General features: G+C 37.6%; 5 protein-coding genes across 5 annotated transcripts; 2 read left to right on the top strand and 3 right to left on the bottom strand.

The window, feature by feature from the left end:
• Positions 1-7,676: 7,676 nt before the first annotated feature.
• LOC106338976 (pentatricopeptide repeat-containing protein At3g60980, mitochondrial-like) lies at positions 7,677-9,056 on the bottom strand. Its single transcript, XM_013777827.1, has one exon. The coding sequence runs from the start codon at positions 9,054-9,056 to the stop codon at positions 7,677-7,679; it is 1,380 nt and encodes a 459-aa protein (XP_013633281.1).
• Positions 9,057-10,622: 1,566 nt separating this feature from the next.
• On the top strand, positions 10,623-14,635 carry LOC106324080 (rop guanine nucleotide exchange factor 13-like). The gene is given in 5 exon segments (XM_013762104.1): positions 10,623-12,590; positions 12,782-13,237; positions 13,313-13,585; positions 13,678-14,004; positions 14,089-14,635. Coding segments are annotated over 5 exon segments (1,860 nt in total). The 5' UTR covers positions 10,623-12,194; the 3' UTR covers positions 14,497-14,635.
• Positions 14,497-15,702, bottom strand: LOC106324076 (photosystem I reaction center subunit VI-1, chloroplastic). Its single transcript, XM_013762098.1, is given in 3 exon segments — positions 14,497-14,820; positions 14,911-15,037; positions 15,316-15,702. Coding segments are annotated over 3 exon segments (426 nt in total). The 5' UTR covers positions 15,435-15,702; the 3' UTR covers positions 14,497-14,640.
• Positions 15,703-19,056: 3,354 nt separating this feature from the next.
• Positions 19,057-20,616, top strand: LOC106326018 (probable isoaspartyl peptidase/L-asparaginase 2). Its single transcript, XM_013764063.1, has 4 exons — positions 19,057-19,350; positions 19,436-19,669; positions 19,764-19,850; positions 19,970-20,616. Exons 1-4 carry the CDS (start codon positions 19,189-19,191, stop codon positions 20,462-20,464), a joined length of 978 nt encoding a protein of 325 aa, XP_013619517.1. The 5' UTR covers positions 19,057-19,188; the 3' UTR covers positions 20,465-20,616.
• Positions 20,404-22,424, bottom strand: LOC106326029 (protein tesmin/TSO1-like CXC 8). The gene is made up of 7 exons (XM_013764073.1): positions 22,236-22,424; positions 22,005-22,097; positions 21,694-21,862; positions 21,331-21,594; positions 21,159-21,256; positions 20,961-21,067; positions 20,404-20,879 (listed from the first exon to the last, which is right to left on the bottom strand). Exons 1-7 carry the CDS (start codon positions 22,244-22,246, stop codon positions 20,593-20,595), a joined length of 1,029 nt encoding a protein of 342 aa, XP_013619527.1. The 5' UTR covers positions 22,247-22,424; the 3' UTR covers positions 20,404-20,592.
• Positions 22,425-24,012: the final 1,588 nt, after the last annotated feature.

The following is a 24,012-nucleotide window of genomic DNA, read 5'->3' as shown; positions in this document are numbered from 1 at the left end:
ACTCCATGAACAAAAGATCTCTCAGAATTGTTACAAGACTCAAGAAGAAATTACTCACAAATTCGATGATACTCCAAGTGATGCAGAAACAGAGTTATATACTCTGTTTCCGTTACAACGACTCTAACAAACTAAACACGTGTCACTTCTTTATCCGTCACCGTTTCCTAACGACTTCCCTCTCTGTTACTTCTCTTCCACGTCATTACTCTTCTATGTTTATCTGTATCAAATCTCCCCTCTCTAAAGAAACTTGTCCACAAGATTCAGAGATCCATCTCCGGAAACTTCTTTTGAAGATCAAAAAGGAACTCCCACATCACTTCTTCTTCGTTTTGACCCACCCATTGGACCAACACCGATGTCACTGCTCTCCCCTGAAGCTTTACCATTTTCCTCTCTAAAATAGCTTCAGGACGCTTAGTATGCTCTTCAGATACTACAGAAGGAAGTTGAGTTGAAACAGTCACATCTCCTACTGCTCGTTTCAACTGAGAAACATGAAAGACTGAATGAACTCTCGTCTCTTCTGTAAACCTCAACTTATACGCAACCTCTCCAATCTTATCACAGATACGATAAGGACCAAAGTACTTTGGTGTCAGCTTTTCATTTGATCTCCTGGCCACTGATTGTTGACGATAAGGTTGCAGTTTCAGGTAGACCCAATCCCCAATCTCAAAGCTTCTTTCTGATCTATGTGAATCTGCTTGTTGCTTCATCCTGTGTTGCGCCCTCATCAAATGAAACTTCAACAACAACAACATCTTTTCACGATCTTCTAAACACTTGGTTACTACTTGCACTTTCGATTCACCAGGCAAGTAAGGCAGATGCACTGGTGGAGTTTGACCATAAACTACTTCATACAGAGTCACTTGTGTTGCCGTATGAAAGTTAGTATTATACCAAAACTCTGCAAGCGGTAACCACTTACTCCACATAGCAGGTCTCTCATTAGTCATACACCGAAGGTATGTCTCCACACATATGTTTACTACTTCCGTTTGTCCATCACTCTGAGGATGATATGCGGTTGACATGTTGAGAGAACATCCTTGTAACTTGAACAACTCTAGCCAAAAGTCACTGAGAAAGACGGCATCCCTGTCACTGACTATCGACCGTGGAAAGCCATGAAGCTTATACACGTTATCCAGAAACGCTTGAGCCACTGATGCTGCGGTATAGGGATGAGCTAACGCAATGAAGTGTGCTGCCTTACTCAAACGGTCTACCACCACAAAAATGACTGTCTTCCCAAACGAGTATGGTAATCCATCGATAAAATCCATTGATAGATCAAACCACACTGCCTTCGGTATAGGTAACGGTTGCAATAAGCCTGGAGAAGCTGCCACATCGTATTTACATTGTTGACACACACTGCAGTTACGCAGGTAAGCTTGAATGTCTTTGATGAGCCCTTTCCAGTAAAACAACCCTTTTACTCTCTGCCTCGTCACTTCCCTTCCGAATGTCCTCCTTGACTAGAACAATGTAACCACTCCAATATCATGTTTTTGATCTCAGCTACATTGGGGATCACTATTTTGCTTCCTCTTCTCAATACATTTTGAACCCATGAGTACTTCTTTACTGCATTTGGATCCTTCTTCAACCTCTCAATTATCTCCATACTGTGATTATCTGATACATAAGCTTCTTGTATCTTTGTTAACAAATCACAGTCCAATACTGACATTGCCATATGAAGTATCTCTGGTCCCTCTACTCTTGACAATGCATCCGCGGCGACATTATCCTTCCCTTGTTTATACTGAATCTCATAGTCAAACTCCAGAAGCTTAGGTAGCCATTGTTGTTGTATTGGTGTATTCAACCTTTGCTCTAACAGATACTTCAAGCTCATTTGATATGTTTTGATCACAAAGTGATTAATGAGAAGATACTGGCGCCATTTTTGTACTGCAAACACAACCGCCAACAACTCTTTCTCATAGATAGAAAGATTGAGTTGTTTTCCCTTTAGGTGTCTGCTGATATAAGCCAGTGGTCTCCCTTCCTGCATAAGTACTGCACCAATACCCTCCTTGCATGCATCAGTTTCCACAACAAAAAGAAGATCAAATCTCGGTAGTGCTAATACCGGTGCATTGCATAAAGACCTCTTTAGATTCAGGAATGCTTCTTGTGCCTCTACATTCCAACTATAAGCATCTTTCTTCATTAATGCCGTTAGAGGTCGAGCGATAGTCCCATAATGTTGGACATAGTTCCTATAGTAACCTGACAAGCCCAAGAACCCTCTCAAAGCTTTCAGATTCTTCGGTACTGGCCACTCTTCAACTGCTTTCACTTTGCTTGGGTCTGTAGATATACCCTGAGCTTCAATGAAGTGACCAAGATACTCTACTCTTCTTGTAATAAACGCACATTTGCTTCTTTTTGCAAATAATTTGTTCAACTTCATCACTTCAAAAACCATCTTCAAGTGAATCAAATGCTCCTCCACAATAGCGCTGTAGACAAGTATATCATCAAAGAATATGAGTACAAACTTCCGTAGATAGTCTTTGAACACCTGGTTCATCAATCCCTGGAAAGTTGCAGGCGCATTGGTTAAGCCAAACGGCATTACCAAGTACTCATAATGTCCACTGTGTGTTCTGAAAGCTGTTTTGTGTATGTCATGAGGATCCATACGCACTTGGTGATAACCAGCTCGCAAATCAATCTTTGAATACACCTTTGATCCTCCCAACTCATCCATCGGGTCTTCTATCAAAGGAATGGGAAAGCGATCTTTGACAGTCATTCCATTAAGCTTCCTGTAATCAACACACAATCTCCATGTACCATCCTTTTTCTTGACCAATACTACCGGTGAAGCATAAGGGCTGGAACTCGGTTGCACTGTCCCTGCCTTTAGTAGTTCTTGGACCATTTTATCAATCTCATTCTTCTGATAAACCGCATAACGGTATGGTCTTTGGTTCACCGGGTTTGATCCTTCTAATAGTGTTATTTTGTGGTTGTGATGATCACGGAAAGGAGGTAGCTGCTTTGGTTCTTCAAATATCATTTCATACTCTTCAGTTAACAAACTCAGCTCCTTCTGTTCCTCATCATTCATCTCTTCCAATGCTTCTGTTTTTAAATTCCACAACTCCATCTCATTTTCTTCACAAGTGTAGATCATGTGAAGTTGTATATCTTCATCCTTATTATTTTCTACTCTCTTCGCTTTCACCTCTCTGACTGATCCTGCCTTGATACCATGTAGCATCACCCTCTTGTTATGCCATTTAAAAGACATCTCCAGCTCTTTAAAATCCCAAGTTATTGGACCAAGTGTAGATAGCCATTGAACTCCCAAAACGATATCATGACCTCCCAATGGTATAACCATAAAGTCTGCTTTGAACTCATAGTTCTGAAACTTCCATCTCAGGTTACTGACTTTTCCACACACTCCAATCTACAAATCATATTTCCTAATCCTTTTAGATTTTCATAACACAAAGAGAAAAAGGAAACTTGGAAGTCAAGCTTATCCAACATTCTCCCGCCTAAGCTTGAACTCGGTTTCTCCCACGACCACCATGCCAATAAGGATTCTCATCGACACAAAATTAGTCCTGGCAAGCGATTTGGTAAGAATGTCAGCTCGTTGCTCATTTCCCGGAACATGTTCTACCTCCACTTGATCATTTTCGACACATTCCCTTATGAAGTGAAAACGCCGGTGTATGTGCTTGCTTCGACCATGGAATACAGGATTTCTTGAAAGAGCAATGGCAGACTTGTTATCAACTTTGATTGTTACTCTCATACAAGCCTTCCCAATGATCTCTCCAAGCAACTCTTGTAGCCACACCGCCTGTTTAGCTGCTTCCGTAGCAGCCATAAACTCTGCTTCGCAAGAGGATAGTGCAACAATTTCTTGCTTCTGCGAACACCATGATATTGGACTGTCGTTGAGGTAGAAGATATGCCCCGTAGTACTTTTCCCATCATCATCATCAACATTGTGCGACGAGTCGCTATACCCAACGAGCTCCATCCTTTTTGACCTCCCAAATCTCTTGTGATACTCAGCGATGCCTTCCGTTTCTTTTAACTCCTTTAGCTCTGCCATGGGATCATCCAACACCTCCTCAAAACGTTCCTTTATTCTGTTCTTATACAGCCTCCAACTACGCAATATCATCACATTCTCATCCTCTTGTTTCAACGCAAGATGCCAAGTTGAAGCTTCACCATCAAAGTGAATAGATGCTTTTCCCACTTTAGATTCTTCTGGTGTAATTGCGATCTCAAAGAACTCTTCCGCTTTACTCAACCACTCCTTCAATTTAGAGCCATCGAATCTTGGAAAGTCAATCTTAGCCATTCTCGTCATACCCGCGTTATTGTTGTGATGATGACGATGATTCGCTTCATTCCGATCTTGATTAAATCCTTCGCCACCGCCTCTTTGATTACCTTCGCCATTCATCGTCGCATTCCTTTGCATCTGCGACGTCATCATGTTAACCGCCTCGAGCATCGTTTGCATTCTCTCATCTTGCAAAGCCAATGCTCTTTCGATCGCTTCAATTCGATTCGTCGTCGCGCCGTCGACATCACGCGCCGCCTTTGTCGCACGTGTTTCCGCCATGTTTCCCGATCACCTTGATCTCCGAGGTCGCCGAGCTCTGATACCACTGATAGAGATAACGAATGTAATCTCTATAATCAGACTACCGTTCATGAAACAATAGACTGTAGCTCACAAGTATAGATTCTGGATCAAGAAAGAATCTAAAACTCCATGACAAAAAATATCTCAGAATTGTTACAAGACTCAAGAAGAAATGACTCACAAAGTCGATGATACTCCAAATGATGCAGAAACAGAGTTATATACTCTGTTTCCGTTACAACGACTCTAACAAACTAAACACGTGTCACTTCTTTATCCGTCACCGTTTCCTAACGACTTCCCTCTCTGTTACTTCTCTTCCACGTCATTACTCTTCTATGTTTATCTGTATCATAGTAAGTACTCAATCTCTTATGCACCAATGAAGAGTGGGCTTAATAGGGGTAATTCTTCTTGTGGAGTGTATGCGAATAAACCTCATGCCCTTGGCCTAGACCTATCTCTCATTGATGATGACAACATTAAATATGCTCGATTGAAGATTGAATTGATCTATGCGAAGCCACAAATGATCCCTTGTTGATTGAGCGAATGTCCAAGTTCGAACTTCCTAAACATGCACCGTCAGTAGATTTGAGTTAGAGTTGTAGGTTAAATTACTTTGGAGATTAGGTGTATTTGAAACTCTAATTTTTTGGTTTTATGTATTCTGTTTACTTTGGTGGTTACAAGCGAATGGGGATTACCTGTCTGCAAAAAACCTTCAGCTATTGTGTTCCAAGTTACAACAGTAGCTTCTACACCAGAGAGACTCATTCTATAAAAAAACTTGAAAGCTTCCTCCCACTTGCCTTGAGAAGCATAGCATTTAACTAATGTATTCCTCTTGACAGTATTTCGTTCAGACATCATGTCAAACAATCTCCAACCAATATCCACATTACCAAATCTTGTATACATAGATATCAACGTATTGCATACATACAAGCTGCACCGGTAAGAGCTAACCTCAACGGAGCCATGAACCACTCTTCCATATGAAGAATCCAGCAACGCTCCACGAGCTTTGAGAACAGAAGGTACATTATCCATTCACCACAGCTTACAACTACATGCATCGAGATGAAGATTACTAGATATCAAATGGAAATAGTGATCTAGTCCTAATTTTAACCTTGAAAAGAAGAAAACGTCAATGGAAAATAAAGTATCAGATTTTTTTTTCTTTACATTCACGTTTTCTTAGGAAGAAAACATGATTATAGGAAATTCAGTTAGCAAATTTCTAAACGTCAAATCTTTGATAAAACTAGAGAAAAGATTTGCTAACTGAATTTCCTATAATTCAGGAATTTCATAACTGTTCCGGCAGAAAGGTTTTCTACCATTCATATTGTCAATAAAATCACGTTTTTATTTATTCACTTCAAAAAAATTTAAAACATTTTTTTCATTTTTTTTTCAATTAATTGTATTTTACAAAAAAAAGAAAGATAAAGTGTATTAGGACAATATGTCTGATTTTTTTGGGGTATTTGGCAAATCTCCATTGAAATTGAGAAATTCTAGTGTATATTACATAAAATTTAGGGGCGAAACAATTATTGTAAATTTTGTGAAATTTCTGATTTTTTACATGATTTGAAAATATAAAATCGAATTGATAACCAATTTCTACCACACATGATGAATATATAGAATCACATTTGGATATGCTTCAAAGACACAAGTTACCTTTGTATAACCCTCCATTCATTAACACCCTCTAAACTGATTTTATTTCCAAAGTTCTATTGAATTGCAAAAGACTTTTACGGAACATCTTGTAAGTAAACACATATTAAACTGAATGAAAGTTTTTCTCTTTCAAAGAATAAACTGAAAATTATGAAAGACTTGATTACATAAACTAATGAAACCAAAAACAAAAGAAGAAAATATAAAAGCAAAAAAAATCATTAAACTAGAAAAACAAATTAGTGGCCTTGTGCAGTTTTGCGATAATCTTGTTTGAGGTTTGAACCGCATCCTCAACCCTTGAAGACTCAACATATGCACCAATCAATGTTTTGTAAGTTCAACATCTGGTTTAGAAGCGATAATCTTGTTTGAGATAATATCTATTTTGGTCATTCATAAGGTGATGATCAAAAGCTTAAGATTATCAAGAGTAATAATAGTTCAGATTTTTTTTCTTCAAAACTTAACAACAATAAGCATATGTGTCATTGTTAAATAAAAGAGATGACATATTTTTGGTCACAGAAATGTCATGTTATTGGTTAATATACAAAAAATTGCACTAAATGTGCATTATGCGGCTGGTTTATCTTTATGAGAAACTCATTGAAAAAATATTTTCTAACAGCAATGAAAACACATTCATGATCATGTTCAAGAGCATCACACATAAGGTTGAGAAGGTTTAATGATGATGGAAATTAACTTTAAGTGGACGTAATTGTGTTTATAATTTGCTTTTCTCGGTTGATACTTATCTCCTCTTAGCTTCGAATTTGTTCATGTTTGATGATCATGTCATGATCAAGACCTGTGGAAACACTAAAGTATTCGAAGCAATCAGTTTGATTCTCTTCCATTCCAAACTAGATCCGATTGGTGTGAAATTCACCCATGGTTCCTATCGCTGGCCCGAACAACAAAGTTTTTATACAGAAGTGTCAAAACTGAGTCTTGCCTTTTTGAAATGTGGTTACTGGGCTCTCTCTCTCTCTTTGTTTGGTAGTTATAGTTTTCATTTATAATCATCTGCTTATTATTAACATGAAAAGGAATTGTAACTTTCAAAATTTTGAAAACTTCATAAAATCTTGTAAGAGAGTCGTCTCACTATTATCTTGTTGACTATATCAATCCGCTAGAAAGATTCATGAATCCAAATGAATTAACTTCAAGGATTTGCATTGTACTTTCGTTGAATTAAGACGTCCAATTTTCAAGTCAACAGCAGAGCTTGTGCATTGAAAATTATGAAAGTCTTACTACACAAACTAATGAAACCATAAACAAAAGAAGCAAAATAATATAAAAGCAAAAAATCACTAAACTAGAAAAACAACTGAGTGGCCCTGTGGAGTTTAGAAGCCATCATCTTGTTTGAGGTTTGAACCGCATCCTCAACCCTTGAAGACTCAACATATGCACGAATCAATGCTTTATAGGTTTCAACATCTGGTTTATGGTATCCTTGTTCTTTCACTAATCCATTAAACATAGTCTCAGCATCGGACAACCTTCCGTTTTGACACAACCTTGTAATAATGTTCCTGTATGCTTCAACAGGAAGCCCGTACTGGAGCGTTGCCTTTGCCTTGTTGAAAACGTTGACCGCATCGCCGAACCGTCCCACATCGAAACACTCGTTCACCATCATATTGACAGTATCTTTGTTAAACCCAAAGCAGCATTCGTAATTGTCAAGCATATACTGGAACAATGCCCACGCTTGTTTTTTTTGGCGGTACTTGAGCAATAATTTCAGATAGGGATTACCGTCGTTCACCATCATATTGACAGTATCTTTGTTAAACCCAAAGCAGCATACGTAATTGTCAAGCATATACTGGAACAATGCCCAGGCTTGTTTTTTTTGGCCGTACGTGAGCAATAATTTGAGATAGGGATTACCGACAGTACCATTTGCTGTGAAGCCATCCTTGTTGTTCACTGAGCTTCTGTATAGCTCCATAGCCTCCTCGTCCTTGCCTTGCTTGAACAAATACTCTACAAACACGGAGTCGAGGACTGCGATTTTGTTGCGTATGGAACAGGTCGTGAAGTCGTCCCGGAGCTGATACGCCATGTCGAGATTCCCTTGTTCCAAGAAGCCACGGACGAGGTTCATGTACATGCCTGGCTCTTGGAAATTGAACAGGACCCTTCTTCCTTCCAACAAGAGATCCAGAGCTTGGTTTATCGTTCCGGCGTCGACCAGGGCCTTGGTCAGGAGGTCGTACGTTTTGTGGTCGGGAGAAGGAGTAGTGTTTTCCGAGGAGGAGAGGTGAGTGTAGAGGCGGAGAGCGTCGTCGAGACGGCCGTGCTCGCAGTGGGATTTGATGATTAGATTGCAGGAAGAGATGTTTGGTTTCATCTCTGATTTGTTGAAAAAGAAATCGAACAGATCAATGGCGTCTCCTGACCGCCCAGCGTCGCACATGGCGCCTATGATCGCATTGCAGGTTTCGATGGCTCGGTGCGGTGCCATCCTCTTCTTCCACGCAGCAGCTCGACGGGCGTGCTTGGCTGCAACGTCGAGGTCTACAATATCATCGATCAGGAACTTGACTCGACCAAGTAGTGCTGATGGACCACCGAGAATGGTGATGCGGTCCTCAGGCCGGGGATGATCCCTCCCAACCGGATATAGTTTTGGTGAAGACGACATCATCCTCCTCTGGAGGAGTAGGTAGCGGCGGCTGCTTGACATAGCCGAAGAAAACATCGCCGTCCGGATTTGGAAAGTTAATCTAGTTATATGTATATTACGGTTCCACTCGAGGGTTTTAAATTTCAGTTCGGTATTTTAGGGTTTTGTGAGAAACTTTTTATATTTCCAAACAGATTTTGGTTCTATTTGATTTAGATATTTGTATCCATAATATTCAAAAAAAAAGACCCTAAAAATACATTTAACTTTTTCTCGTAAATACTCGGAAAACACTCAAAATATTTAAATATTAAAAATTACTAAAAGTATTCAAAATCTCAGAAATATCTTAAAATTATGATAATTGATACTATTATAAAATAAAGAAAAGAAATAGATATATTTAATATACATTATTCTTAAAAACATTGTTAGAGAGTTGAAATGGCTATAAGTGAAAATATAGTAAAAGATTTAAGATAAAAATAAATTTTATTAAAATAGTTTAGACATATTAAAAAGTTAACTCAGATGAAATTTGTTTTTCGTAGATTAATGTTAGGTGGCACTTAGACCATGTGGAAGCGACCAGAGTTGGTGAATAGAGGAAATCAGATGAAAAATTATTTTAGTGTTGTAAATGATTGAAAATCAGATGAAGATTATTTTAGAATTATTTTAGAAAGAAGATTAATGGTGCAAAATTATGGTTCTTTATTTCAATTTCATTCAATAAAATTAAGATTTAGATGCCAAATTGATATGAGCAGACTGCGATCGGTTACAAGATTAGCTACTTCTCTTTCTCTTCTTAACATTTAAAGACCGCACCGGTTACAAGATCGCAGTCAGCTCATATCATTTACACTTCCTTCCTTTTGCTTGGTAAAACACAGACAAAAGCTTTGCTCACCATCTTAGCACGTCCTAACGCTTTCACAAGCTCAGAGAGCACACCAGGGCGAACACTAACATACACGTTACCAACCAGACCCTGTATCGTTTCTATACATTTCCCCGTAAAGCCTAGCTTCTTCAAACCCATTTGAAAAACTGAAGGATTGAACGTACTAGCCAATGGTCTAGGTTGAATTTGAGAACCTCTAAAGCTTTATCAGCGTCAGTGTTGAAATAAAGAAAGGAATGTCCAGAAGAAGAAGCTAGTTGATGATCCAAAGAGAGTTCATCAAGAGAAGCTAATTTGGTTCTGTCCATACATGCTTGCTCCAGAAACTACCTTATTGACCTAACTTACCTTGCAAGGCAAGAAAGGAGTTGTGTAGACTATTATGGACGTTGGGAACTTCTGAGAAGTCAAGGAAACCAGTTTAAATTCAAAAGAAAGGATCTGGTTTGAAATTAAGCAAGAAAGATCACATGTGATGCATAAGGAGGAGAGCAGACCTGTCACTTTCACTCAACCAGACTGTGCCCATCTCTCTCCTGTCACTCTCTACTGCCTCTGGCCTAGATTAAACTTGGCTGTATCCTCCTTGTGTTTATCAGAAACCCCACAATATTATTAGTTTAGTCATTCCCTGATTTATTCATAGTTTATTGTAAGTGATCCTCTATTTAAAGACCTTCACCATCTCTTGTTACATTTGAACAATATCAATACAAGTTCTCTCTGTCTAAATTTGTGGCTCTCTCTCTCTATCTTGTGTCTAAACAATATTCACAATGTAGAGAGTTAAGCATTATGGTTTTTCTCTCTTAAGGCAGCCTAATACTTGTAAAACTCACTCTAAACTCTTATTTATCTTCTCTTATGTTCTAGATTACTGATTCTAATTCCTATTATCCTTAAGTGAACAAACTGAAAGTGTTGTGCCACTTTACAAGAAATAGATTTAAACTAGAGCTTCTTTGCCACACATAACAAGTTTACTATCTAGGATATTGGTTATAGTGTAGGCTGTTTAAGAGGATTCAACCACCAGTTGGTTGTCTCTTCCATTGTAGGGGTGAGTTCCTGTTGTATGGTTGAAGGGATTTAGTTACAAGTTAACTGAATACTCTCTTGACATGAGACAAACACTCATGAATTTCAACAGTCAGGTCCCCATTTGAATATATTGAGTATTCTTATGAATCTCTCCGCTGAGGGACTGTTTCTTGATACTTTGCACTTCTATTGTGAGGGTTCTCTGATTCCTCAGCGTTTGGAACGATAAACATCTGAACAGTCTCACTTTCTGGCTAAATTAGTCTCCTTTCTTGTTAAACCGTAAACGATCAGTCTCGAGAAGGCGTGAGAATGAGGTAATCTGTAGATTATTTACCTCACTGGAGTTAGGTATAATGACAAAATAAAAATTCACATGACACTTCTAGTCAAACTTGTGTTAACGTCTTGGAATGTCGTGTGAAAATTTATTTTGTTAGATCATCATGTCTTATGTGTTTGTAAAGAAAATTTTTAGTTAAATGAGATGCAGAAATAAAACAGTCCATGACAATTATAATGTTTACTGGTGTACATCTGGATACTAACATTCTGTTTAAGTATAGTTTTGAAAAGATATTGGTGGTTAGTGATAAATGAAAAGATGTACATGTGATTTTGTACAAGTGGTTGTTTGTGTATGAGAAGAGCTGGATATTATTAAACGGTATGCATAAAATATATTAGTGTTTCCTCTGTAACTTTTGTACATGTGGATATTGTAAACGACGCACACATAGATAACGTTAGAAACATGGACGAACACAAACATTTATGGACGTTATTAGTATATATATATATATGTACATCATCAAATCTTTATTTATACACCTAACTAGAATGTACGTGTGTTAGAGTGATTATAAATAAACATTTGTGATTACAGCTTGTAAATAGTAAAGTAAAGCTTTCTGTCTTTCCAGATGTAAAACACAGCATCCTAAAATATAAACTTCTTTTTGGTAGGAAATTTGTTAGTTTCTTCTTGAATATAAACTTGAATCCTAAATTTGTTTATATAACTGTAATGGTACATCTATCCATGGAATTTTCAGACAACAAATCGGTTAGTTAGTTGATAATTCAATGAGGTAAAAAACAGAGAAAATGCAGCATCAAACAGAAGTCAAAGACTCAAAATGCTATTCTGGATTTGCCATGCACTTGCGTATATTATTTCTCTTACCAGACGGTTTTAAGAGTTTGTTCTCTTACAACAACATCAAACAACTCTTTCTGTTTTGTTCTTGATGTCTCATCCGCCTAAAAACTCGTCTTTGTTACAAGAAGAAAAAACAGAGAGATTGAAAAACAGAAAACCTCTCCTTAGATTTAAGAAAATCGTGGAAAGGGTGAGAGCTGGTGAGGAAGAAGAAGAAGAAAGCAATAAGTTCAGGATGTTCGATATCGAGAGCATGAAGGATCAAAAGTCATCTTCACGGCAAATCAAGAAATGGAACTCTGATTATGCCTTGAGACTTGAAGATCCAGACCTTGATGATGAAACTGTTTTCAAGAAAACTGCAGCCTTGAGCGTCCTGCCAACGTTACCGCCTCTGATTAAGGACAAGACCACTCAGACGTCTGAAGCAACTGATGAAGAATTACAAGAAGAAGCAGGCAAGGGAGATAATATTTGTATTCATGTTTATAACCATTATGATAGCGTTATCTTTGAGGTTTCTTGTGTAGTACGTTAGGTTTGTGATGATAGATTCATTAGATAATATTTTGTTTTACATTAATGAGTCATCTTGAGGGTTATTATTCGGTTTCAGGCTAAGACTTTATTGAAGTTATTGCATTATATGTTAATGTCTCGTGTGTCGTAAGCTAGGGCTATAATGAGAGAGTAATCTTGAGGTTTCTTGACTTTTAAGTTAGGGTTGTGATGATAGATCTCATTAGACAAAACTCATGTGCTTCATTATATACATTTGTTACAGAAAAGGAACAGATGAAAGAAAAGTTTGCGAAACTTCTTCTAGGAGAAGACATGTCAGGAGGAGGCGAAGGTGTGTCATCAGCACTGGCATTATCAAACGCAATCACAAATCTTTCAGCTTCTGCGTTTGGTGAGCAACGGCGTTTAGAGCCAATCTCTGAAGATAGAAAAGAACGGTGGAGAAGAGAAATCGGATGGCTTCTCTCTGTTACTGATCATATAGTTGAGTTCTCTCCAACACAACAAACAAACAAAGATGGTTCTTCAATAGAGGTGATGACTACGAGACAGAGAAGAGATCTTGTCTCCAACATCCCTGCTCTTAAGAAACTCGATGTGATGCTTACTGTAAGTCAAACACATATACTTAAACTTTGCTTCTTGAATTTGCATCAACAACATCTAAGGTTCACAACTTTGCAGGATTGTCTTGATAGTTTCAAGGATCAGGATGAGTTTTATTACATCACAACTGATTCTCCTGAATCTTTAACAAGTAACTCGACCAGGAATGATGATAAATGGTGGCTTCCAACAGTGAAAGTTCCACCTACAGGCTTATCTGAAACGTCCAAAACGTTTCTACTGAGTCAGAGAGAGTGTGTGAGCCAAGTTCTTGAATCGGCAATGGCCATAAACGCTGAAGTCTTGTCTCAAATGGAGATCCCTGAGAGCTACATCGACTCGCTTCCTAAGGTATAAAACCCTAAACACTTTTCTCCAAGACTAGCTCTCCCTTTTGATTATTTATTCTTATCAGTGTATTCTTGTTGTTGTTGTCTTTACAGAAAGGGAGAGTTAGTCTTGGAGACACAATCTACAGAATGTTAACACTAGACATGTTTGATGCAGAGCAGTTCCTTCTTGAGATGGATTTATCATCAGAGCACAAGATACTCGAACTAAAGAACAAAATCGAAGCTTCGGTTGTGATATGGAAGAGAAAGATAGTGCAGAAAGACAACAAGTCATCGTCTCCATTTAGTACCAATCTGAGTATGGAGAAGAGACAGCTACTAGAAGAAAGAGCAGCAACCATCTTGTTTCTTCTCAAACAAGTTTTCCCAGGGATATCTCAATCCACACTTGACATCAGCAAGATACAATTCAACAAAGTAATCAATCACAAAAAAAAACTATATAAAATTAAACATTATTTACTTGTTTGTGTTCTATCTTAAAAATATGTTAAATTGCAGGATATAGGGTTAGCTATATTGGAGAGTTATTCAAGAGTTCTTGAAAGCTTGGCGCACACGGTACTGTCAAGAATAGAAGATGTTCTTGAAGCTGATCAGCTAACACAGGAATCTGAAGTTGCGGTTTTTAAGAGAGATATAGTGAAGGAAACAGAGAGTCCTAAGAAGGAAGAAGAAAAGGACTTTTGTCTTTTGGAGGAGAGACCTAAAAAGAGCAAATCTACCATTTCACTGTCACAGGTAATGCAATGGAACATGGAAGACCATGAGCAACCGAAGAAAGAAAAGAACGAAACACCACGCAAGAAACTGTTGACCAGAATGTCAAGCATGATCAACAAGAAGACTAGCTCTTATCTTGAATCTCTTGGAACAACAAAAAGTCCTAAGGCATGGAGATACTCTTGAGAAAATAATATTTCTTTTGTAAAGCTAGGGAAAGAAAAACGGTTCAAATGTAACAGAGAAACAGAATATACATACAATAATTTAAAGAGTTAAAAGCATTGAGAAATGATAATGGGAAGGTAACAAACATTGCATGAATTTAAATCAGAGTTTGCCGCGAGGACCAAGCTTAGGCTTCTCCTGAGGACCTCTCTTGATGGGAAGAACATCGCCAGTGGATGAAGCGCTGACATAAGTAAGCAAAGATCCTCCTCCAAGAATCAAGAACTTGAGGAGCAATCCTCTCTTTGTGAATGGTGCAGCGAATGTCTCAAAAAACTTGCTCTACAAGTAAGCAAAGAAGAAGAGTATATCTTTCACAATAATATTGTTTGAAGTATAAAAATCTATGTCAAGTTTTTGAGATGGATAAACCTGAAGAGGGTTGTAAAGAGAAGGAGCATCAGAGCCGTATAGATCCCATTGACCAGTTGTGTTTCCCAAATCTTCTAAGTCGAATTAGACACTCTTGTCTCCATACTTGGCCACCACGGCACCAGACCTAGTAATGATGAAGAACAACCTCAAGCTAATTGATTACAAGAGAGGAAACTACCACAATTATTATATATATATTAATTATTATATATATATATATATATATCATTTCATCACGAGTATCTACCTCAAGCTAATTGATTACAAGAGAGGAAACTACCATAATTATTATATATATATATATATATATCATTTTCATCACGAGTATCTACTTCAAATTGTTAGTGTCGTTTAAGTAGCATATTAACCTAAATTAATAGATAAATAAAGAGCTTTGATTACCTGACGGATTTGGGTTTGATGCTTAGGCTGGAAGGCTTGAAGGGGAGCTTGGCTCCAGCTAGTGAGCTGCCGAGGGCGGCAGATGGTTTCACGGCGGCGACGGTTGCAAGAGATGCCATGAGTTTCGTTCACTGCTACTTTTTTGTGGGGGTAACAATAGGTGTGTAAGATAGCCTTTGGTCAGAGACTCGTCAGAATGAGTGGACTTCTGACACGAGGCAAACTGCAATCTTCTCTTGAAGATTTGCTTACGCCAATTAGGAAATACCACGTGTAATCTAGTCGGATAAGCCTATCTTCTATGGTTCTAACATGACTTCTAGTTTTGGTGTTTCAGTTGTCACATGTTGGAAGCGAGTTTAGAAATTTGTCCTTTAAGAGGTTTTGTTTTCGATCCCTTCTTTTATAATTATCTCGAAAAAAAGAAAATGCTCAAATGCGTTTTAAATTACGAAAAACCCAGCCGATCGCAAGTTCTATTAACCGCCGCCTCTATAGGTGTTATCAGGCTTGGGTGTTATATACTTTTTCCCCCAATAACTAAAATCTCGAGAAAATATTATAAATAGCTCACTTTAGACACAAAAAAATAATTAAATAACCTTGTGTCAAACTTGGCTTCCATCAGTGGTTTAGTAGACGGCAAAATACGTTTTGTTTCCTATATTTTATGATAATATACTAGTTGTGGAAAAGAGCTATTTATTTCATATGAAAGTAACAACTCTAATGATCTAAGGGATACAGTTTCCCTAATAGTTCTTTCGATTACAGTACATATAGAACACAAATCAACTCCCACTAAAAGACAACTTAAAAAGCTATTGATGTTTCTCAAAAAAAAAAAAAAGCTATTGATGCACTTGGCTCGTTTTTTTTTTTGTCAACTGATGCACTTCGCCAAATATTTTCTCTCGCAAAATCATTCAGTTTTCTTTAAATTTTTTTGATATTTTCATGAATTTTTTTTGAAACCATATCTTTTCAGAGTATTTATTATTTATTTTGCAGTTAAAAAGACGACGAGAGGTGGGGTCCCCAAAAACATGAATGAGAGGGCAAGATTCCATGATAGTGGGGATCCAAATTGACCCCTCAAACATGGGAGAGCCATACAAAGAGGGAAGAGAAGAGACGTCTTCTTGTTGGAGTTTGTCACGTGACGGAATCTATTGGAATCCACAGCTAAATGTCACTACGCTCTGTCGTTTTCGAACGTGAAATAGAAAATCACGGAGAATCCAACCCTGTGGTTCTGTGGAGAGAGAGACTGAGAGATGTGACGAGTACTCTCCAACTGCACCGCTAGCCAAATGATGATGTTTAATACTAATTTTAATAAAAGTACTTTTGGTTTTATAAGTATATTTAAAATTGATTTATGAAATCGAATGTAAAACTAACATATATATTCATAGTACTAACTTTCATCTGATATTTCTAAAATGAAAGTTTCAAAATATAATTTGTTTTTTTAAAAAAGGGTTTGCTAAGTCTCAGAATATAATTCATAATTGGTTTATTATTTTATTTTTTTGTTAAAGGGTAGAATTGATAATTGGTTTATTATGATCGTGCAATCCTGAAATTGTGGACCAAAATAAAGATGGACAGAAGATGTGTACATATAGTTTCAAAAAGTGTACATATAAATCTATATTTAATAAACATGATATTTTATTTTTCTGAGAAATAATAAACTATCATGTGAACAACTGTAACATATATTTTATTGCCACATATGAACTGCAAAAGATTTTAATAAATTTTGTAAATTAAAGATATTTCTGTTCAATAATTTATTATTATTTTTATATTTAACAAAATATATTAATTTTCCTATATCATTCATTTGTAGTAAACCACAAGGGTTACTCTGCACCGCCGACAATAGAAATTTATTTTCCTTTGTGATGCGATCGATGGGTCTATAGCTTTGATTCTCTGGGAGTCGGAGGAGATCTCGACTGGGTCGATGACGATCTCTGTTGGTGGAGCTTAGGCATCGTTGTGTATGCTTGAAGCTAGTGGGTTTCTTTGCTTGTGGTTCTGTTTCTCGAAAGCCCCGGTGGTTGATGATTAGGATCCGTCGACGTCTTTCAGTTTGGAGAGATTGGTCGCGGTGTTTCCTTTGAATGGGTGCTTGGTGAATGTTCTCTTGTCTTCACGTTTGATGGCTTGATAATCGGATGAGATCTCGATAGGCGATGAAACTCTCCGATGATGTGCTAAAGCGATGAAGGAGGAGATGTTGTAGTCTCTGGTTTTTCTTCATCCGTTCGGTGGTTCGATGGGTTCGGTGTGCGGTGGTTGCGGTGTATTCCGGTGAAACACGTGTTCGTTTCGTTTTTCTCCGGTGATGACTCGTAGTTTGAGTCAAGATGTGGTGACCTAGTGACGCGTGTCCCTTGATGGCGAGGTCTCAACACGTGTACGTCCAAGTGAATTTCCCGATGCGTGGTAACGTATGGCGCCGATCGGGTTTTCTTTTTTGAGCTTAATTGCCCTTGTGTTTTGGGGCTTTATGTTTAATACGTTTGGGCTTTATGCTGGGCTTAGACCTTTACGGTGTTGTATCTTTTTGTTGTGATACTTTTAAGATAAATGGAAATTTCATATGGCAAAAAAAAAAAAAAAAAACCACAAGGGTTACCATATATATATAGTGACATCATGCTGACCTAGAACATTATTGTAAATATTTATGTTTCAAAAGGAGGCTTGTTACACGAGGACATAAAAACGTTTCAGTGTATGACGTAGAAAATGAAATGTTTCAATGCATGTATATGATGGATAATAAAAAACAGATCCGATACATCTCATAGGAAAGATTATGATGCATACGATTACGTTAGATTGATTATAAAAACAGAAATTTCTGATAAACCTGTCGAGTTGGACCTAAAAAATGGACAAGATAGACTTTACACATAATATCGAGCTACGAGTGTTTGACGTTGATTAGCACATAGTTTTGACGATAAATATAAGAGGAAACACGGGGGGAAGAAAGGCAGTTATATATTCAAACAAATCGGGAAATTGCGTGCCAAGTTGGAGTTGTAATCTATTTCTTTCAAGTTGTGAGAATTAATTAGTTATTTCCTTCAAAACAGATTGTATCATTTTAAAATTGATCTATGTTCGGCGCAATGGTGTAATAATATGACAAAAATGAAATGGAGACCATATATAAAACATTCATAATAACCACTATCGCTCTCTTCATACATGTCATAAAAGTAACTGATTTGGAATTCAACTCAAGACTTTCAAAGTCCGAGAACTACTTTTGTTTTGGTTTTAAAATTTTTGGGTTGTGGAATACAATTTGCATCTACCTATGATATTAAGTATTTCAGCTGAATAACGTTTTCATCTTGGCAAATGTCAGTAACCTACCGGTAATATTTAATACTAAAGATCAATATATAAATCTAAATAATGATCACTAGACTTTTACAGTTTTCATATTCGAAAACAATTTTGTTAATAATTATACGATTAAAGATATCATAATTACTATTAATGCTTTAATAGTGTCTACCGTATTCTGAATGGTAGTTATTTATTTGATTTAAAAAGATAATGTTTGACAGAAAGGAAACAAACAATTACAAAAAAAATTGTTTTTTAAAAAGGTAAGAAATAGGGAAGAAATTAAAAAGATTATTTAATAATAAAAACATAAAACTGAGATAAATGCAATGAGCAGACGCTGACCCATCTTTCCTCGCAAGGGTCTATATAAAGGACCCAATGCAACTCCTTCCTTCTCCCATCAAACTCGGATTAATCAATCAAACTGTGTGAGATACATTGTGACAACAGAGAGAGGTTTAAACAACAAAGAAAAGAAAAGAGAGAATAATGGGCAGATGGGCAATCGCAGTACACGGTGGAGCCGGAATCGACCCTAACCTTCCCGTCGAAAGACAAGAACAGGCGAAACAGCTTTTGACTCGCTGTCTCAACCTCGGTATAGCAGCTTTACGTTCCAATGTCTCCGCTATTGACGTCGTTGAGCTCGTCGTACGTATCTCCCTTGTCTCATAATATTATTTCACCTCTCTTTCGATATTTGATTTATGTTTTTTCGTTATAACGATTTAAACAGGTGAGAGAATTAGAGACAGATCCTCTGTTTAACTCAGGCCGTGGATCTGCTTTGACGGAGAATGGAACGGTGGAGATGGAAGCGAGCATTATGGACGGTACGAAGAGACGATGCGGCGCCGTTTCGGGGATCACCACCGTGAAGAACCCGATATCTCTCGCTCGTCTCGTCATGGACAAATCTCCCCACTCTTACCTTGCTTTCTCCGGCGCGGAGGAGTTCGCCCGCAAACAGGTATATTTACTCTTTTACCCCTCCACCTTTTTTAATTCTTAACCGCTCGGTTTAAGATTCCTGCGTTAACCGAAATCAATTTGGTTTTTGTTAGGGAGTTGAAACTGTGGACAACGATTACTTCGTCACGGAAGACAACGTGGGGATGCTCAAGCTGGCCAAAGAAGCTAACTCCATATTGGTATATAGATTTGACTTAATCCTCACCGTTCATTTATTCATCGCACGTGACTTTCATCGTGTGGTCAGTGTTCTTTTGTTCGTTTTCTTACAACTTTTTGTTTGTTTGTTTATTTCCAGTTTGATTACCGGGTCCCACTGATAGGATGCGCCGGCGCCGCGGCAACCGACAGTCCACTCCAGATGAACGGACTTCCGATAAGCATTTACGCGCCGGAGACAGTAGGTTGCGTGGTGGTGGACAGAGAGGGACGGTGCGCCGCCGGGACATCAACCGGTGGTCTGATGAACAAGATGATGGGAAGGATAGGAGACTCGCCGCTGATAGGAGCGGGGACGTATGCCTCGGAGCTCTGTGGAGTGTCGTGCACCGGAGAAGGAGAAGCCATCATAAGGTCGACGCTGGCGCGTGACGTGTCGGCTGTTATGGAGTACAAAGGAGTTGGGCTACAAGAAGCGGTTGATTACGTCATCAAGCATCGGCTCGACGAAGGGTTCGCTGGACTTATTGCTGTGTCGAATAAAGGAGAGGTGGTTTGTGGGTTTAACTCTAATGGGATGTTCAGAGGATGTGCAACTGAGGATGGGTTCATGGAAGTTGCTATGTGGGAATGAGATAGCTCTTGTAGTTCCATTATTAATGTGTGGTTTCGATTTGTGAGTTTAATGTTTAAGACTTCTTGATTTGTCTCTCTAATTCAACGGTTCAACTCTGTGTCTCTGTGCTTGTCACAAAATAGAAACTAAAAGTGGTAGTAGTTAGTACCTTTCTTGAATCCAACCTTCATGTACTTGTGGAGGCAGTCTCTGAAAGTTTCAAGCACTGCTCTTTCCTGCTCCATGTATACATCTCTTTCAGGGGAACTTGTCTTGGTTTGGGAATTCACCTCGTCGTTGTATTGAGCATCAATCAGTTGGATCAATCTTCCACAGGATTGTATATCTTCTTCTTCCACAATACCGCTCTCAGACTCATTCCATAGCTCCTTATCATCAGGCTTTATACATATCCTGTTCTTGTCTTGTAAACCTGATTGCAGCTCCAACACTGGGATGTTGACTGCTAATAGTCGAGAGATTTAAAAGCAATATAGAATGGTAGGTCTAATACCTGCATTGGCTGTAGCAGATTCAGATGCTGCTAAGAGAAGCGATCTTAGATCCCCCAAGTCTGGAACAAGTTTGGGAGTGTTACATCCTAGCCGTGACCTTTTCTTTCTGATGTCACAATAAAAATGCAGTTAAATATCTTGACTATAAGGTGAAGAACAAGGATATATTATCATGTAGGAAAATGCTAAAAGCGTACCTGTAAGGGAGTTTAGGAGAGCTGTACATAGGGTACTCGAGAGAATCAAGAATGTAATTGTCAGGCATCGAACTTAAAGGAGCTGGACACGAATTCCACTGCTATTCCAGACAAAATGATAATGAGTATTAACAGTGCATACTTTCTGAAAGAGGTAGTATAGTTCACTTGCCTCAGGTAACAACTCTCTGTATCTTCTCCTCCGGTATACCTGTAGGGAACTCTGAGGAGCACAAATCAAATTATCAGGAGTATTAAAGCCGACGTTGTGTCTGTTAGTAGCTCCTAGAGCACTGACATTCTCGCAGTTGATGCATTTACAGTTGCCAGAGCACAGAGCATTAGCCTGAAAGCATTCGCAGTACTTCTTCAGGCACTTGGTTCTTTTGCATTTGCATCCTCTCGAAAGCAGTCCGAGTTTAGTATCAGTTGCAGCCTTGGAGTATAATACAAAGCACACATCATTATCCACTTATTGTTTTGTGGGTAAAGCTACAGTATTTTGTTTCTCCAGTCTCACAAATTAAGAACATACCTGCTTGTCAATTGAAAAGCTGGGAGGCTTTCCTTTGAATGCATTTGGATTACGATCTAGTAAATTCAAAACAGCTGCTTCTCTTGCATAAGAGTTGTCAGCGTTGTTATGGCAATCAGCACAATCACAGTCGTTACATAACACTCCAGACGCAAAGCAGTCACAGTACCTAAATAACCAATCAGTTCAACATATCTCAAAGTGTTGTAATCTGAAGGAAACTCTCTAAAGCTTACTCAGTTTCAACACTAGGTTCGCATCTCGATTAACAACGCAATACTAATTAGTCACTGAAGCTGAAACAAGCTTACAGCTTTAAGCATTTAGACTGCCTGCAGCGACATCCTTTCTGCTTCCTCCCTGTAACGCCTTCCTGATCTGTGTTGTTACCTTCCCTCTCTCCGCTTCAAAATTAGAGAGCAATCAAGATAGTGTTTTAGCACAAGATTCTGAATCATCCATCAAGCAACTTACTTCTTAAGAGATAGATAATGAATGATCTAACATCTTCTAGATCGAAAGAAGTTAAAATGGCACAATACCGAGAGGTCATCGGAGGGAGGCGAGTCGGAGATAACTCTAGTTTGGTGAAAACGAGCTCTCTCTAGGGCTCTTCTCTGACGCGGCGGCGAAGTTAATCAATCGATTTTGGGGTGTGACGATTTGAGCGTGATCGGCGAGAGAATCCTCAGAGCTGACGGATAGATTGCGCTGGATCCTAACCGGAACGATGATCCAGAGTTTCCCCGGAAACCAAACGGCTTTTTCAAAATGGAGAGAGAGAGATTGATCTTGGAGGGAACGAGGGTAGTAGTAGTAGTATAGGGTTATAAAGACCCTTCAATCCAGATTTTGGTCCGGTTCCTGTTTGTTTTTTGGTTTATCAAAAGTATCTACCATACTACAATCATATCTAATTTGGTTTGGTTTATATATATTATCAATTTTCAGTTTACTCAGTTTTACCCAAAAACCATAACTATATATTTATTTTTTTCTAATATTTTGTCAATTTTTATATGATTAAAATCAAATGTATTAAAACATGAAGATATTTTAAGTACTCTAAATGTCAAAAGAAGGTTTTCTGTTTTATTTAACCATTAAGAAACATAAATAGTTAAGAATATTATTTTCATTTTCATAAGATCATATAAGAAAAGATAATAATATCATATATTATTTTTAAAATAGCAAATTATTCAAATTAACGTATTAAATATCAAGATCATATGAATAAAATAAATTACCTATATATCAGTTATATTATATAATTTACATATAACTATTCTATTATATTTCTATTAATCGGTTTATTTAGTTTTCGATTTATGTATCAAACAATATTCATATGCTGCGGTTTCTTAAAATAACATCCATTTGGTTTAAATCGTATTACCAAATTCGAACCACTTGGTTTAGTTCGGTTTTAATTGCCTTGGTTCTACCGAATTAAACATCCATAAGCTAAATGAAATTGAAGTTTTTAAAAATTAGACAGGGTAGAAATATATTGAAGACATCAAATTGCATTTGGCATTAAATTAAATATTCCCCTAAAATTCACACCAATGAATTTTTGTAAGATGTTAACTAATCAAGACAAAAAATTTACGATATTCATCCCCTAAACACTATTTGTGAAGTAATTTATTTTAAAATTTACTTATGTGTCATCACCATATTCATTTAAAAAAAACAATGATGACATGTATTGATAAATATGTGACATTGCTTTTATCTTATTATGACATATACAATTTTTGGTGATGAAAATTTGGATTTATGACAAGTTTCCTAAATAAAAAATATAACATCAATTTAGGTGAAAATTTTAACAACAATTGGGTGAATTTAGGTAAAATGTTTAGCAAATTTTATATAAATATCTATATTTTTAAATTTTGTAAGTGTATCTCTAATTGACTTGAACTCATTTTATATTAACATTTTGAAATAAAGTTAATGACTATTTCTATATCACTATTAAATTAAATTTTCTATTGACGTTGAGATGATAGAAGTCAACCCCACTTGCCATCAATCAACCGGTTCTATATGTGCGGAAGAATACGTTCAGCATTGGTAGCTACTGCAATGATCGTGATTCTTCCGTTGTAACCTTGGTTCCTCGGCGTACGTATGATCCTCTGACGACAATGTGAGCGGGAAAACCTTGAGGTATGTCACAATTTTCAATATCCCACCAAATGAACACTGGCGCGGAAGCATAGTACCAGATGGGCCTTAAGTTGTCCTCCACAAATTGCATCTACAAAAGATTAAATGTGATTTAAAAAAGGGTATATCTCCAAAATA

The sequence above is a fragment of the Brassica oleracea genome, chromosome C1 (assembly GCF_000695525.1).
Source record: "Brassica oleracea var. oleracea cultivar TO1000 chromosome C1, BOL, whole genome shotgun sequence".
NCBI lineage: Eukaryota > Viridiplantae > Streptophyta > Magnoliopsida > Brassicales > Brassicaceae > Brassica > Brassica oleracea.
This window is presented reverse-complemented; position numbering and strand designations above follow the sequence as displayed.